The sequence below is a fragment of the Dermacentor silvarum genome, chromosome 7 (genome assembly GCF_013339745.2).
Source record: "Dermacentor silvarum isolate Dsil-2018 chromosome 7, BIME_Dsil_1.4, whole genome shotgun sequence".
Taxonomy (NCBI): Eukaryota; Metazoa; Arthropoda; class Arachnida; order Ixodida; family Ixodidae; genus Dermacentor; species Dermacentor silvarum.
Window position 1 is genome coordinate 7561279 of NC_051160.1, and position 15029 is coordinate 7576307.

The following is a 15029-nucleotide window of genomic DNA, read 5'->3' on the forward strand; positions in this document are numbered from 1 at the left end:
AGCGTGGTGGGATGTGCTGTGTCGGTAATCAGGGTAAGACCCTCTCGCTGAATGTCTTGCCATAGGCGTTTTCCCTTCACCGTTTCCAACTTGGAAAAAAAAATTAAATTATGGGGTTTTACGTGCCAAAACCAGTTCTGGAAATTAGCACGTATAGTCCCATACTAAAAACGGGAGATCTGTTGTCTGATTTAAATTACCGCCCCATATTTATAATATCTTCTTGTTCTAAGCTTTTTGAGCATATTGTGACCACCAGCATAACAAAATTTTTAGAAAATAACACTATCATCATACCAACATGGTTTTTGAAAAGGCTTTTCACCCGTTATTCAGCTGGCTTCCGTTGTTCATTTTTTGGCTCACACTCTAGATAGGACGGGTCAAGTTGACGTGATCTTCTTCGATTACAGCAAGGCTTTTGATCGCGTTCCACATGGCAATATAATCCAGAAACTACATGATTGGCCTTCCGGATTTTCTTATTTGCTGGATTTCCGTCTACTTAAATGATCGCAGGCAATATATGTTGAAATTAATGAGAAAAAATCAGGCACTCTTCCGGTATCATCAGGGGTGCCTCAGGGCAGTGTCCTGGGGCTACTTTTGTTCCTTATTTACGTTAATGATTTAGTCGTAGTTATTAATGAATTCAAGCTCTTAGACTGGGTGGTGGTCGTGAAAACTTATGTACTGGCCATAAAATTGCTGCGGAGACACTCTGGGTGGTCGGAGGTTCCTGGCTTGCGGTGGGCGCCCTCAGTCCAGGGCTTCGCTTGCGGCTGCCGCTCTGCGGGCCCGGTCAATCAGACTCAGCTGATCGTCTCGCTGGCCAGCAGCTCTTCCGATCGCTCCATTGTAGGGCGTTGTATGGGGGGTACGGCAGTGATAGCGTGACATGCCCACGTGATATGAAATAAGGTTGCATTAGCTGAGCACCATGACCAGCGAGGAGGGTATGCCGTGGGATGTATTTTACTGAGCATGTGCAAATTGGGATACGTGCCGGTTTGGTTTTGTCTCCAACTGACCGATTCCTCTTTATTTAGTGTTCGGTGTGGTGGGGAATAGGTTCTCCTAAGTCCTCTATAGTGGTTTAGAATTGCCGAGTAGTATCACGGGACGGGAACGGATTCCTCAGGGGAGCAGTTGCAGGGTGCTCGGCTCGTGTACCCTCGAGCTACTCTATCCTTCGCCTGGTTACCCTCCAACCCCATGTGACCCGGGGCCCGTATCAGATACTGAATTGGGTGCTCGCCAGTGTCTGTCGCGCTCAGGATGATACCGAGGGCAGGCTGGCTCATGCGCCCTTGCAGGTAGTTGCGGGAAGCCGCTTGGGAGTGCGTCAGAACTGTGACCGATCGTATTTGTCTGTAGCCGTGGGCAAAAGCGAGCGCAATGGCTGTTTCTTCGGCTTCGGTGATGTTTTGGCATCGTATGGAGGCGCTGGTCAGTTCTTGGAGTGTGTTCAGAACTGTGGTTACTGCCTTGGTGTTCGTGCGGTCGTAGTTGACGGCGTCAACATAGTATGTGGTGTTCTTGTGCCCGTGCTCTCGTTCGAGGGCTTCCACTCTGGCTTCCCGCCGTCCCTGATGTAGTCGGGGGTCCATATTGCGGGGGTTTGGGGCGACCTTATAGTTGGTACGAAGGTGGTCTGGAATGGACTTGCGGCGAGCTGCTTCATGGAGCTGGCCGGTATAGCCGAGGCGTCGGAGTAGTGCGCAGCCCGTTGGTGCAAGTCGCTGCAGCTGCGTGGCTTTGCAAAGTTCTGCATAGGTGCTGTGCAGACCCAATGCGAGGATCGTGGGAGTGCTCTGGGGTAGCCTGAGTACCGCCTTATACGCCTTCCGAAGCATGGCTTCCACTTGGTCCTGTTCGCCTTTGGTAAGTCGTTGATAGGGCAGACTGTATATCATCCAACTAAACACGAGGCTGCGTAGGAGTTTCAGGGTGTCCTCCTCGCGCATAGTGTGGTGAGGAGTGGTGACCCGGGATTTCATTCGGGCGACCTGCAGCGTGGTAGTGAGGATGAGAGTAAGGGTGTGATTTACATGGCGGGTTGAGTGGATCCACACTCCCAATATACGGATGGTCGTTTTCTCTGGGATTTGTTGGCCGGCGACAACAACGCAGAGGCTGTAGCCTGGGCCTTCTGCGCCGCCTGGGGGGCTTGTGTTGCCAGATTCGCAGGCGCTCAGACTTCTCGGTTGCACAGGCCAGGCCACGTGCGTGTACGTATTGTTCGACGCAGGTGGCTACTTTCTGCAAGTTATGTTCTTTTTCTCCAAGGGACCCCCGCGTGGCCCAGATTGTGATGTCATTCGCGTACATTGCGTGACGGATGCCATCGCTACGGTGGGGTTCGTGCGCAAGACCAACCATGGCTACGTTGAACAGTAGCGGGGAGATCACTGAGCCCTGTGGAGTGCCCTTGTTCGGAACCTTGATGATTGATCGGATCGAGCCGAGACCGACCGTGGCGGTGCGGTCCGACAGGAATGCTTGAATATAATTGTAGGTGTGCCGTCCGCAGTGAAGGGCAGCGAGGCCGTCAAGAATGGCTTCATGGCTCACATGATCAAAGGCGCCCTTGATGTCCAAGGCCAGAATGATGTTTTCTCCTTGCTTTGGGCGCTGGAGCTCGGTCTCACCTGTCCCGACGTGGGTGTGGCCCGCGGCTTCGTCGCCTCCCTGAGAGGGGGCAATGGAGCTTCCCAGGACCTTCATTAAAGTTTTTTGTCTGTCTGTCTGCTTTGGGGCGGTGCCAATGACTTCTTTAAGTTGAAGCAGTACATCCTGTGTTGAAAGATGTGCCCGTAACCCGTACATTCAATGCGGGAGAAGGTCATTCTCCTCGATATAGTTTGCAGGCGCCTAGTGATGACACGTTCATAGAGTTTACCGAGGCAGGAAGTGAGTGATATTGGTGGAAGGTTCTCGACCAGGAGCTTCTTACCCGGCTTCGGTATCATTATCACCTCTGCGTGCTTCTACTCGGGGGGGGGGGGGGGGGGGGTTGCGTGCCACATTGCCAATGGTTGTTTAGGAAGTTCGTAAGTTCTTGTACGGCGGTGTCATTGAGATTCCTGATAACAAAGTACGCGATTCTGTCCGCCCCGGCTGCTGTGTTGCGGGTGCTGCTGCGAATGGCAGCATAGACTTCGTCTAACGTTATCGGTCGGTGCAGGGTGTCGTTTGCGCGACCTTGGTACATCGCCCGATAGGGAGGCGGGTGATAATCACCATAGCATTTGCGCTACTTGAGCAAGCAGCTCGTCCTCCATGCCCTCAAAGGAGTGTATAAGGCGCTGGACTGATTTGTTTGTCTCATTTTTTGTTCGAGTAGGGTCAATCAAGGCTCGTAGAACGTACCACGTGCGGGCCGTACTCAGTGAGCCTCGAAGGGAGCCGCTGAACTGGGCCCACTTTATTCGTGCCAGTTGCTCAGCATACTGCTCAGCCTGGGTGGCGAGAGCTGCGATCTTGAGCTTGAGATGTCGGTTATGTTTTCGGGTCTTCCATCTGCGGATGAGGCTTCTTCTGGCTTCCCACAGGTGCAGGAGATGGCCGTCCACTTCTGGGAGTTCACATGTTCTTTTAATGACGGTGGTGCAATGGTCCCGAATTTCTTTAATTTGCTCGCACCAGTCAGTGAGGTTTGTAAGGTTGCCAACTGAATTCTCGCTCTCGCGACGGAAGACGTCCCAGTTTGTGATGCGGGCTTGTCCAATGGAGCAACGCATCGCACTCTCCGTAATTTGTGTACGGAGAATGCAGTGGTCGCTCCCCAAGGATTCCGGCAAGTTGTCCCAATTGTAGTTTGCACTGCCACGGGCGAAGGTGAGATCGGGACAAGTGTCCCTGCATACGCTGTTGTCGATCCGGGTAGGGTTTGCGGGGTCCGTAAGCAGTTCGAGTTGGAATTTTTCGGTGGCAGCTGCAAGTTGTTTGCCTTTGACATCCGAGCGATTGTATCCCCAGCGTTCGTCGAGAGCATTGAAGTCCCCGAGGAGTACGAGTTCCTTTCCCCGGGCCAATTTGCAGGCACCCTGAACGAGAGCGTGGAAGTCGGTGGATTTTTGTTTCGGGAGACTATATACATTGACAATTACGATGCTTCGCCTCTCGGCTTTCTTTTTCCGCCTGAGAAGTAGCTCCACTACCACGTGGTCGATGCTGGTGTCTGGGATGTTGGCAAGACCATTTGCGGTTAACGCTTTGTTAATCAGGACGGCCGCTTTGCCTTCTGTCGGGCTATCGTAGGACTCATATCCTGGGAGTATGGGTGATGTGCCAGGTTCCCGTAGCGCGATGACATCTGGTTGAGCAAGGTATGGGTTAATGTATTGTTGGAGGAGGCTCCGCTTTTTGAAGAAGCCGCGGCAGTTCCATTGCCAGATTTCTATGGGTGGGGTTGTGCTGCCCATGGTTAATTCGTGTTGTGGGGAGGTGTGGTTGTCGGGGTGTCGGCTTGCGAGGCCGATGTGAGGGTGAGGGCAGCGTGTGTTGACGCCGGTGTGGGGTAGAGTTCGGAGGCAAGCGATTCCAAGCTTAGTCTAAGAGGGACTTGGTCTTCCGTGGTGCTGGAACTGCGGGTGGCCCGCTTCCTTCGTATATTACCGCCTGTTTCAGAAATTTGGGCCTCGAGGCATGTCTCGAGGGAGTCAAGGCGGGCTCCGAACTGTGCGAGGTGGTGTGTGAATACGATACTGAATTGTTGGGACAGTTGTTGGGAGAGCGGCATCTTAGGGGTTGCCTGTCTGTTGGGGTTAGTTTGGGAGTGGTGTTCGGTGGAGTAAGGTGGCGATTCAATACGCGCCATTAGAGCGTGGAGTTGAGCGCCGTCCTTAGCCTGACGCGCCTTGACGGCAGCCAGCTCCTGTTTGAGCTTTAAATTTTCCGCGAGAAGGTGTTCGTACGCGGGGAACTGAGTGTTGGGCGGAGCGATGGGTGTCGCCCCTACTGCTTGCCAGCTCACCTTGGTGTCGGTGCCGGCTGAATAAGTGGAATTGTGCTTCTCGGCAGACTTGCGGGAGGCCTGCTGTGGCTGTTGGCGTGTGGATTGCTGCTGTTTTCCCTTGGTCTTCCGATCCTGGTTCTGCGGCTGTTGCTGCTGGTCAGGTCCTGCAGGGGGCAGGGGAGGGAAAGACTGCGACCGCGAGCGAGAGTTGCTACGCGAAGTCTCTACCTCCATGCTAAGCCACCTTCGTTTGGGATTGGGTGGATCGCGCTGGGAGTCGCGCCCACGGGGTTGGTTGGGTGGGTGGGGTGGGCCGTGGCCGCAGGGTATTCAGTCTCTGTGAGCACTCTTTGGCGCCCGTCAGGTGGCCTTCCCCACATATTTGGCATTTGGGAGCACAGGGGTGACCGTCCACGGGGTCGAGGGTACCGCACTGCCGACACACTCGAGCTTTCGGCGTAGGAAAAACGTCCGATTGGTGCCCCGGTTGTAAGCAGACTTGGCAGGCTTGCCGCGTTGGCTTGTATGGGTAGCAGGCTACCTCCCCTCCCCCCCCCCCTCCGTACTACAGTACATAGCGGGGGATGAGGGGGCCCTCGAAGGTGATCAAAGCAGACTTAGTAGCACCAAGCATCCGCTCCCTGTGCACTCTCACCGCCTGCGTGCGCACGCTGAGGTTGGCAGCGAGTTCAGGAGTGGTGCCGGGGTCTATCCCATGGATGACTCCACGCAACGTGTCTCCGGGGGCCGCCACGTAAGTGTTGAATTCGTGGGTCTTCACCCCCAGCGTCAGGGTGGTGATCCGGCGGAAAACTTGGGCTGTGTCAACATGTGGCGTGCTGGGCGGGTGATGAAGTGGTCACCCGTGCATTGTTGTTGAGAATCGCCCGCCACCACAACGGCTCGGGAGATTTGGTGTGTCGTGACGTTCCGAATGGCCAGACCCTTTTTCGGCCGCATGATGATTTTTAGGTCTGTGCGTGGGAGCGGCGGCAGTTTCCGTCGTAACTAGCGCGGCTTCTCCACATGTGTCATTCCCGCAGCGCAGGCCGCTTCTTTTGGCGCAGCGGGAGCGTTCTCCGCCGAGGCAGCCCCGGCGGCGGCGTGGCTGGGAGGAACGCTTGCAAGACCGGCTGCCTGCTGTTGTGTCTGGCGGTCCCTCGGGACAAATGAGGCCGGCGCCGACTCAGACGCGCCAACCTGGCGCCCCTTTCTCGCGGCCGAGAATTGTCACCTGGGACTGAGGGATTAGCAGTTGGTCTCCGGGCTACTCATGCGTGGCTAAACGGCAGCGTCGCCCCTTGGTGCGGTCCCGTGAATTACCAGCGCCGCCCGAACCACGACGACGCTACGCCGACTGCTGCCTTTCGAGACAGCCACCGCCCTACCTGGTTCCTCGAACTGACCGCTATGGAGAGGCGAATCTTGAAAGGGGCCCGTGTCTGGCAATCCCGGGGGAACGACATCAAACAAGATTGGAGGCGGAGCCCGGCGGGAAACGACGACACATCACGTGCGGGATATGGCCACCTGATCCAAGATGCTGATTGGCTAAAAGAACTACAGCGTATTCCCTCGTCGAGTGAAAGAGGGAAACGAAAGGGATAAAACAGGGGACTTGAGTGTTGTGCTTGAGGCTTGACCATGGAGAGAGACGCTTGACCATGTAGAGACGCTCGACCATGGAGAACGCTCGGAGATGGAAACGCTACCACATGCAAAGATGTTAGCACGTAGGCGGCTCCAATATCATGGAGCCCATCTTGTAAAATACCATGTACAGTGTATATAAAACAGTTTTCTAATCTCCCTGGATATCTCCTCTTCTTGGCACCTGGCACGGCACGATACATGCAACCTTTGATGGACCCACGGACAATCACCATGCGCAACACTGCGTTGTTGCCGCCCATAGAGTTTCTCACTATATTACCTATAGGGAAAACTGGCGCTGCTGCGTTGTGGTACAGCGTACTAGTATAGTGCCGAGAATATACGTATATTCTAGGCACTATACCTAGAATGTAGTTGTGGTGTCCATGGGAATGCCGGTATATTGTGACTTCGGATTGGCATCGTTCTCGGAAAGCCAAGAAAGCCTTGAAGACGCGCCTGGCTAGCAGCGTTCCGTCTGTAACAATGATTCATTTCTTGCTAAAACAACGCGTAAAAAACTGCTTTAGTTTTATTATTACACAAAAGCATGTTTTGTTTAATTTTGAGGACTTACTATTGGATGCAAAATTATATGAAACCTAAAAAGTATCAGCTGGCCGCTAAAGTTGGAGGGCAGACGACAACATTAGACAGATTTAGTATAGCGTGATAGCGTAGTTTACGTGCGGGACGCTATTCCATTACGCTTTGAATTTCACATACACAGGGCACCTAAGTCTATGTGTGTGTGCGTCCGGAAAGTGCGAGAGGCAGCGCAATGGAAGCCAGGAGCGCGTTGTATTTTTACTTCACATGTCCGTCGATCTGCAACGAAACAGACAAGCAGTACAAGCTGTCTACCATAGCCTCCGACATCCTCCCATCTCAGAGGCCATATGCCGTCGTCGCGCCTATCTTCCGATTTTAGCGACAGATGGCGCTCGCATCTCAGAAAAAATTTCTCTCGTTAGGCTTAGGCGCGTTCAAAACGAGAAGCGATCTCGAAAATTCCTTAAGATTAGCCATAACACTCTCTCGGCGAAGCGGCATGAGACTAAGCAAAAGCCGTTTACGCAGTCATTTGCTACGAACGAAGTGAATTCTAGAAAAACAACGCCAAATTCAGTTCGAAGCGGGCGACCGGGACCGCCGCCATGTTTTACGTACACTACGTACACCACGCTAACACGGTAACGTTAACTCTGAGAAATAGCGTGCGCACGGTAAACGGTATGGGTCGGTTAGCGTTCTGCGCATGCGCACTTCGATCCCGCTATTCCGGTACGCCCGCTATTCCGGTAACCACGCTAAACTAAAACTGTCTATTATCGCTCGCTCTGGAACAACTTGTCTGTTCTTACTTTTCTTCGCTTGATCCTGCATTGTAGGTGAGTAAACTTTATTGAGAGATGCAATATGACTGAATTAAAGCCGTTTATCGAGATTTTATTTTAAGAACGCAGTATTTGTGTAGCCATAGCCACGTTTTAGACGAAACCTCGTTCAACAACAGCCAACACAAGCCTCGCAGACACATATCCCGTCATTCCCACGAGGGCACGGCGCCCTTTAAGAAACTCGCATAGACGGTGGCGCCAGATTACCCTCTAGGTGTTATAGTGAGAAACTCTATGCTGCCGCTTGAGCTTGGTCGAACTTTTTCTGACGTTGGCGTTGACCCCCACGACGGGAAATCGCCAGTTTCCAGTTCGCATCGGTGTCGGTCACCGGCCCCCGCGGTGCAGACGAGGTGTGCTGAAGTACTGGGGCCTCGTCGTCGCTTGTCGAGGTGAGCTCGTCGAGGTCGAGGGCGTGATGGGAGCGTCTATATTGGTGGTGGAGGGTGCCGCGTGGCCAGACCTGGTGGCCCGTACTCGGCGACGCGAGCTAGGTCCACCCTTAAGCTCAGCGGCCAACGCCCGCTTTGGATCTTCTCGAGCCGATAAGAAAAGAAGAAAATGTCCTATCGGCTCGGGAAAGGTGTACGAGTGTTTCGGATCGTGGGTTCTTGGTGGTCCTACACAATGTCGGTGACGATCTCGAGGTAATCCGGTCAGCGAGAAAACACGTTCGGCAGAGCTCAAGCGACGCACATCCGCTCACTCCGAACGCTCAGGCCAAGCCTTAGACTGGGAAAGCTTAGGAGTGAGCATCAACGGCGAATATCTCAGCAACTTCGGTTTGCAGATGACATTGTCCTATTCAGCAACAATGTGGACAAATTACAACAAAGGATTCAGGACTTTAACCAAGAAAGTTTAAGAGTGGGGTTGAAGATTATTATGCAGAAGACAAAGATAATGTTCAATAGCCTGGCAATGGAACAAGAATTAAGGATCGCCAGTGAGCCTCTAGAGTATCTAAAGGAGTACGCTTATCTAGGTCAATTAGTCGCAGGGGACCCTGATCGTGAGAAGGAAATTTACAGAAGAATAAAATTGGGTTGGAGTGCATACGGCAGGCATTGCCAAATCCTGACTGGGAGCTTACCACTGTCGTTGCAAAGAAAAGTGCACAATCATTGCACTCTACCGGTGCTAACATATGGGGCAGAAACTTGGAGGTTAACAAAGAAGCTCGAGAACAAGTTAAGGACCGCACAAAAGCGATGGAACGAAAAATGTTAGGCCTAACGTTAAGAGACAGGAAGAGAGCGGTGTGGATCAGAGATCAAACGGGGATAGCCCATATTCTAATTGACATTAAGAGAAAAAAAATGGAGCTGGGCAGGCCATGTAATGCGTAGGATGGATAATCGGTGGACCATTATGGTTACAGAATGGATACCAAGAGAAGGGAAGCGTAGTCGAGGACGGCAGAAAACTAGGTGGGGTGATGAAGTTAGGAAATTTGCACGTGAAAGTTGGAATCAGCTAGCGCAAGACAATGGTAATTGGAGATCACAGGGAGAGGCCTTCGTCATGCAGTGGACATAAATATAGGCTGATGATGATGAAGCTCCGATCATCATGGAGCCCTTGTTTTAAAATATCATGTACATTTGTATATAAAACGTTTTTCTCATCTCTCTGGACCTCTCCTTCTCCCGGCATTTGGCACGACACCACTTCGTGGTCTCTCGGACCCTCGGATTTCACAACAATACCAAAGACGGTATTCTGGAGTCATTTTCACGGACATGTTCATTACCATGAGACTTGGTGGAGGATGCGTCGGCCTCTAGGCAACAGCGCCAGACGCTCAGTTGCACTAGACGCCCACGCTTCGACTCATTTGAAGCACGCGAAATTGAGTTTCAGATTATCCTAAACCTTTCAAGACCACCTCTAGACCAGCTTTTTGATACCGCCTTAAAAGCGTTTAGAAATCATAAATGAACAGCGCTGGAAAAGGGGTTATTTGTGTCTTTCCTAATTATATTTCTTGACCAGCTTTCTGAATACGTTTTGATGACCTGTTCTAGATTGTCTCATAAAAGTAATTAAGCCGGACATTAGCAGACAATACGACGTTTTAACAACGAAGGTGTCTTACTCGTGTCTTCTTTAAACCATTTTTATCGTCTCGCATAAACGCTATGAAAACGTTACGTATCTCTTTTGTAGCTTTAAGTGACGCCGCCGCAAATGTAATGGCATGTGATCGTCGGGCCCGGCGCAGCAGGCTAAAGCTGGCGTTGCGCGTTCTGCATTGGACGAGTCAGGTGCCATAGTCGGAGTGCGTCGGACGAAGCGGGGCTCTTCTCTAGAGGACACAGGCCCGTTCAGCTGTTTTTGGCAGCGGTTTCATACTATGCAGGTACGATGCACCGCGCTTTTAAAGTGATTTAAAGCCATTTAAAGTGACACCAAAGGAAAATATGGCTTCTCTTACGTAATCGTCATTCGTAGCGAGAACAGAGTTTTTGTAAACGATCAAATGACTAAAATTGGAAATAAGAGTGGTGCAAGTAGTTGTGGACTATGGTACCTCTGATGTGACGTCAGTACTGGCTGATTCTGTACTGGTCAGAGTTGCATAGATCAAGCTAGGTCACGTCCGTTTTGGCGCGGACGATTCAAATTGAGGGGCAGAAGCAGCACTTTCGACAGGTCATTTCCTACACAACAGATTACGATATTGGCACGCAGGAAACGATGACAGACTTCTAGACGAATAATCTATCGATCTAGCTCGACTCAATATTTTCCTCAAGTGTCCCTTTAAAGAGAAGTTATGTGTATTCTGCCCGCAACCACATAGCTATGCGTACTGCGTTGCGCATAAATGACGACACTTGCGGTTACCTGCGTTCCTAAATCTGGCCGATGCCAACACTGACCATGAACAGTTGTTTCTGGTATTCTAGACAGCTACTTCTATCTGTAATGCTCTGAAAACTAATTCATCGAGTAGAACTTGGAAGCTGAATTAAAGCAATTGTATACAACAATCCACGGGGTCGCTAGAAGTATCGGCAACACCTGCCATCATTTTCGCGCTGGCTGAACCTCGGTTACTTTAATGATGATTTATCGGCATCCCCTTTGAAACGAGGCGGTGACAAATATTCACCTAGCCTGCTTGATTTAATCAGGCATGCTATACATGTTTTTTTTTATATCTAGCATTCTTGTATACATCTCCTTAATAGTTTTTCTTTCCTTCAAAAACTACCTTACACCGCTACCTATGACTGTTTCACTTGTGCCAAATGTCCCTCTTCGTGGCCATGCCCAGATCATGGCCTCTGAGATTGGGTGGCGCGACAACACTCGTCGAGAGTATCGGAGGCCACGCACGTACCTATCTCGCAGTGCTGCTCATCGGGCACAGCGCCCTCGCGGATGTAGCCGCTCTTGCACTCGCAGTGGTCGCTGCTGCAGTAGGAGTTGTTGACCAGGCTGTCGCAGTCCGAGTCCCGGGCGCATGTCTCGTCAAGGTACCGCCCTGCAACCACGCGGAGACGACCTCGTCATTTGAGGTCGCATAAAGAAGACTCTACACGGTTAAAAAAAATCTTTGTGAAAAAAGAAAAAGTATGGCAGTTTCTGTAACATTCTGCCAGCTTGTCTTTCTGTGATTTCACCATTGTAACCACCTATTTACTGTTTTTCTGTAATTTTACAGGAATAAACTTGTTTTTATATTTCTCGTTCCTTTAGGGGCTGACATTTACTCCCTCCATGACTGCATCTTTCATTTACGAGAGCCTAATGCTGGGATGCGGTTGTAACAGATCATTCATGCGCAGATAGGCACGCCAGGTAGAATATATGAAATGTGACATCTGGCGCCAAGACGCCATGCAACGCATCCAAGTTTACCCGCTTACACGAGATGCTCGCAGCGACGACATTGCTCGCCCTGATTGCAGCCGTTCGGAGACACTTCGCTCATGTATCGCGTGGCTGCTGAAGCTCCACAAAAATGCCAATTGAGGACACTAAAGATCTTATTTCGCTCACAGTACTGATGACAAATTTCTCGAATCACAATTCTCTTAAAACCAAGAAAAAATTCGTCAGTGACTATAAGCAGAAATGGTCATTTTTTGAAATAAAATGATCTGTTTCTTCCATCGAAATAAATTTTGTATAGAAAAAATTTTAATTTTCTGCTTGATCGTTTATTCACATTTATCTTTTTATTTATTTACAATATTTGAAGCGATATCAAGGCATTACAGCAGATGAGCATATCGATAGATACAAAATTAAAAGAGAGAGACCAGCATGAATAATAATAAATCAGAACAATACATGCCAATGTGATAGACCATAATGTCTTCTACAGAACCATAAATAAACTGCAATATTGCGTCTCAGGCGTACAACTTGATCGAGCAGTTTGTTCCACATATGAATTGCATTAGGGAAAAAATGCCATTTTAGAAACCTTAGTGTTGCCTCTTATTTCGCAAATTTTCCAGATGTAATTTCTCCTTGACATAAAATGCGGAGGATATAGATAGGTTTCTGCACAGATATCAGTTGTGTTCGATAGAGAAGCTTCTGGTCCCGCCGGCGCTGAGACAACGGATCCCACTGGAGCTGGTCTATTACGGATGAGATACTAGCGGAAGAGTCGTAATTCACAACGAAGCGGGCAGTTCCAACATTTGTGCAAGTTGTAAAATTACAGATCCCACACCGAGCAGGTTACATGGCCGTAACATTTATTTTGGTGGTGCCTCGCCATCGCAGCGCTCACCGCAGCCGCTGAGAAATCTCACACGCCACAACTGGGGCCATGGATCTCTGGGCACCGCCAACACCGCTAAAAACAGCTAGCACACCATGAAGCGAATTCTTTATAACTTCCCTGGAACCAATGTCCTTGAAGCGCGGAGAGACGAGTGCTGTGCAGAGTGCTGGAGCAAATGGACAATCGTCCACTAACTCAACTATTAGGTCAGTGCTCCGAAAGAACATCCGCGCTGAAGGCTTTACGATAGACTTTAAGAACGCCGCTCTACAGTGTACACGGTTTGTCTGTGCTCGTCTCTCTCTCCCCCTTCTACTCTCTTTCTCTTTTGCATAGAAGGGAAGCACAGTCGAGGACGGCAGAAAACTAGGTGGGGTGATGAAGTTAGGGAATTTGCAGGCGCAAGTTGGAATCGGCTAGCGCAAGACAGGGGAGATCGCAGGGAGAGGCTGCAGTGGACATAGGCTGACGACGTCCACGATCTGATTATGAGGCACGCCGTAGTGGGGTTCTTTAACGTGCTGCGCAGGTGTTTTCGCCCCCATTTCAGCCCAGCACCACAGCCTCGTTCAACCGGGCGCCTCTATTGGTGGGCCGTCTAGCGGCACTGACGAGAAGTGCCTGCGAACGACCCGGCCGAAGCTATGCAATCAATATTTGCGATACAATCAATCACACGCACAACAACAATGATAACAAAGGCACTGCTTATTTCACTTACATTCACAGTTGTAAGGGTACGGCCACGCTAGCGGCAAAAACGCGCGGCAACGCGTCATGCCGCGCGTGGCTTGCACGTGACATCACTTCCGCCCCAATCAAGCGCCGGCGTCCATGCTGGCGACCCATTCGTTTCGCAGCTGTCCGTCCGTGCGGTCCGTACCGACAAGTGCCTTGCCTGTGACGCCTGACCGCTCCCGATACGCTGTGAATTGTTTTCTTATCTATTCGGGAACGATGTATCCTCCCCAGAGGAGTGAGCGATTGAGTGCAGGCTATTACTCTCAATTTGTGGGATCGGCGCGCGTACGCTATGAAGAAAAGGTGCAAATGTGTGACGGTATGGACCCGTACACGCTGCGACCGGGCGTCGACACGACGATCGACGTGAATGTGTTCCCTGAAGTGACCCACGGAGATATCGTAAACTATCTAGTTTACTCCTCCAGCTTTGTGACGTTGGAAGAAATGAAAGCTTTCAAATCAATGGAAGCACACAACTATTTCACCAGCGCGTGGGCGAGAAGCCTGTCTGCAATGCGTTTACGAGACGAAAAGGTGCTTCTCCTCGGAGAGGTGAGCTCAAGAACCTTTTCTGGCACGTTTCTCGAAAAATAGCCTGCCATTGTTGTGATTTACGCGGAGTGAAAAATAAATCGTGCATCTGAATGTGGTGGCACCATTTTTGGATGACGGGCAAACTTCAAAGACGCCCGCGTACCAAAATTTACCGAGCATGTCAGCAAACGCTACGAGGTTCAAATTCCGCCCCGATTAGTGTGATTTCCACTGTAAAAATACAGTAATGAAGATAAACAATGCACACTGCTCTGTTCGCGGCCAGGTTATCTGGTGTGCATAGAAGCCCGTTTTTCTCTGCCGTGGTAGCTCGCTGCGCTCGTAGCGATCCACATCTGCTTGCCTAATGCTGTAGCCGAGATGCAGCGACGGGGCCCGGTTTGGGTTCGTGCTATCGAAAAAATCGGATGGCGTCCCTGCGAATAAAAAACCATTCACTTCGTCAGAGCGTAGCCCTTGCTTCCCACGTTTTCGCGAATATTTAGTTCACGGCACAAGCCTCTTACCTGTCACGAAGTGCGCTTCGCACACACGTAAACTGGGCTTCTGGGCGTCCAGATCGGCTCGATTAATGCGAGCCAGCCACAACGTGCGCCGATTTGTGCTGAGCGTCTTAGAGCGCTCGCACCTGTCTGTCTACGACGATCCTCGGAATTCGGAAGAAGTTCGTGTTAGTAGGCTTCTTCTTTCGCCTGGAGCTGTCGCTACGGTTGGAGCAGCCAACGACTGAGCGGAAAACCATATTGAAGCTGCGAGTGGTCGCGAACCAACACGATGCAAGCTGACAGAGGCTGCGGTAAGCAAGCAGTGGCCCGGCAGTGGCGCGTCAGCATGGCCGACAGGCATCTCACGGCGACCGGATGTGACGTCGGTGCAAGCCGACGTCACATATTGGCAGGAATCGGGGGTTTTGCGGCGTGCCACGCGAAATGGGTCTCGAACCCATTTCGCGTGGCCATCGCTTTAC

General features: G+C 51.0%; 1 protein-coding gene across 2 annotated transcripts in view; it reads right to left on the reverse strand.

The window, feature by feature from the left end:
- The window catches only part of LOC119457493 (uncharacterized), a 276591-nt gene that overhangs the window by 59381 nt on the left and 202181 nt on the right, over positions 1 to 15029 (reverse strand). For both annotated transcript variants that reach the window (XM_049670126.1, XM_037719079.2), the window contains one exon: positions 11363 to 11506. In XM_049670126.1, coding sequence (XP_049526083.1) covers positions 11363 to 11506 — 144 coding nt within the window. The remainder of the gene's footprint in view (positions 1 to 11362; positions 11507 to 15029) is intronic.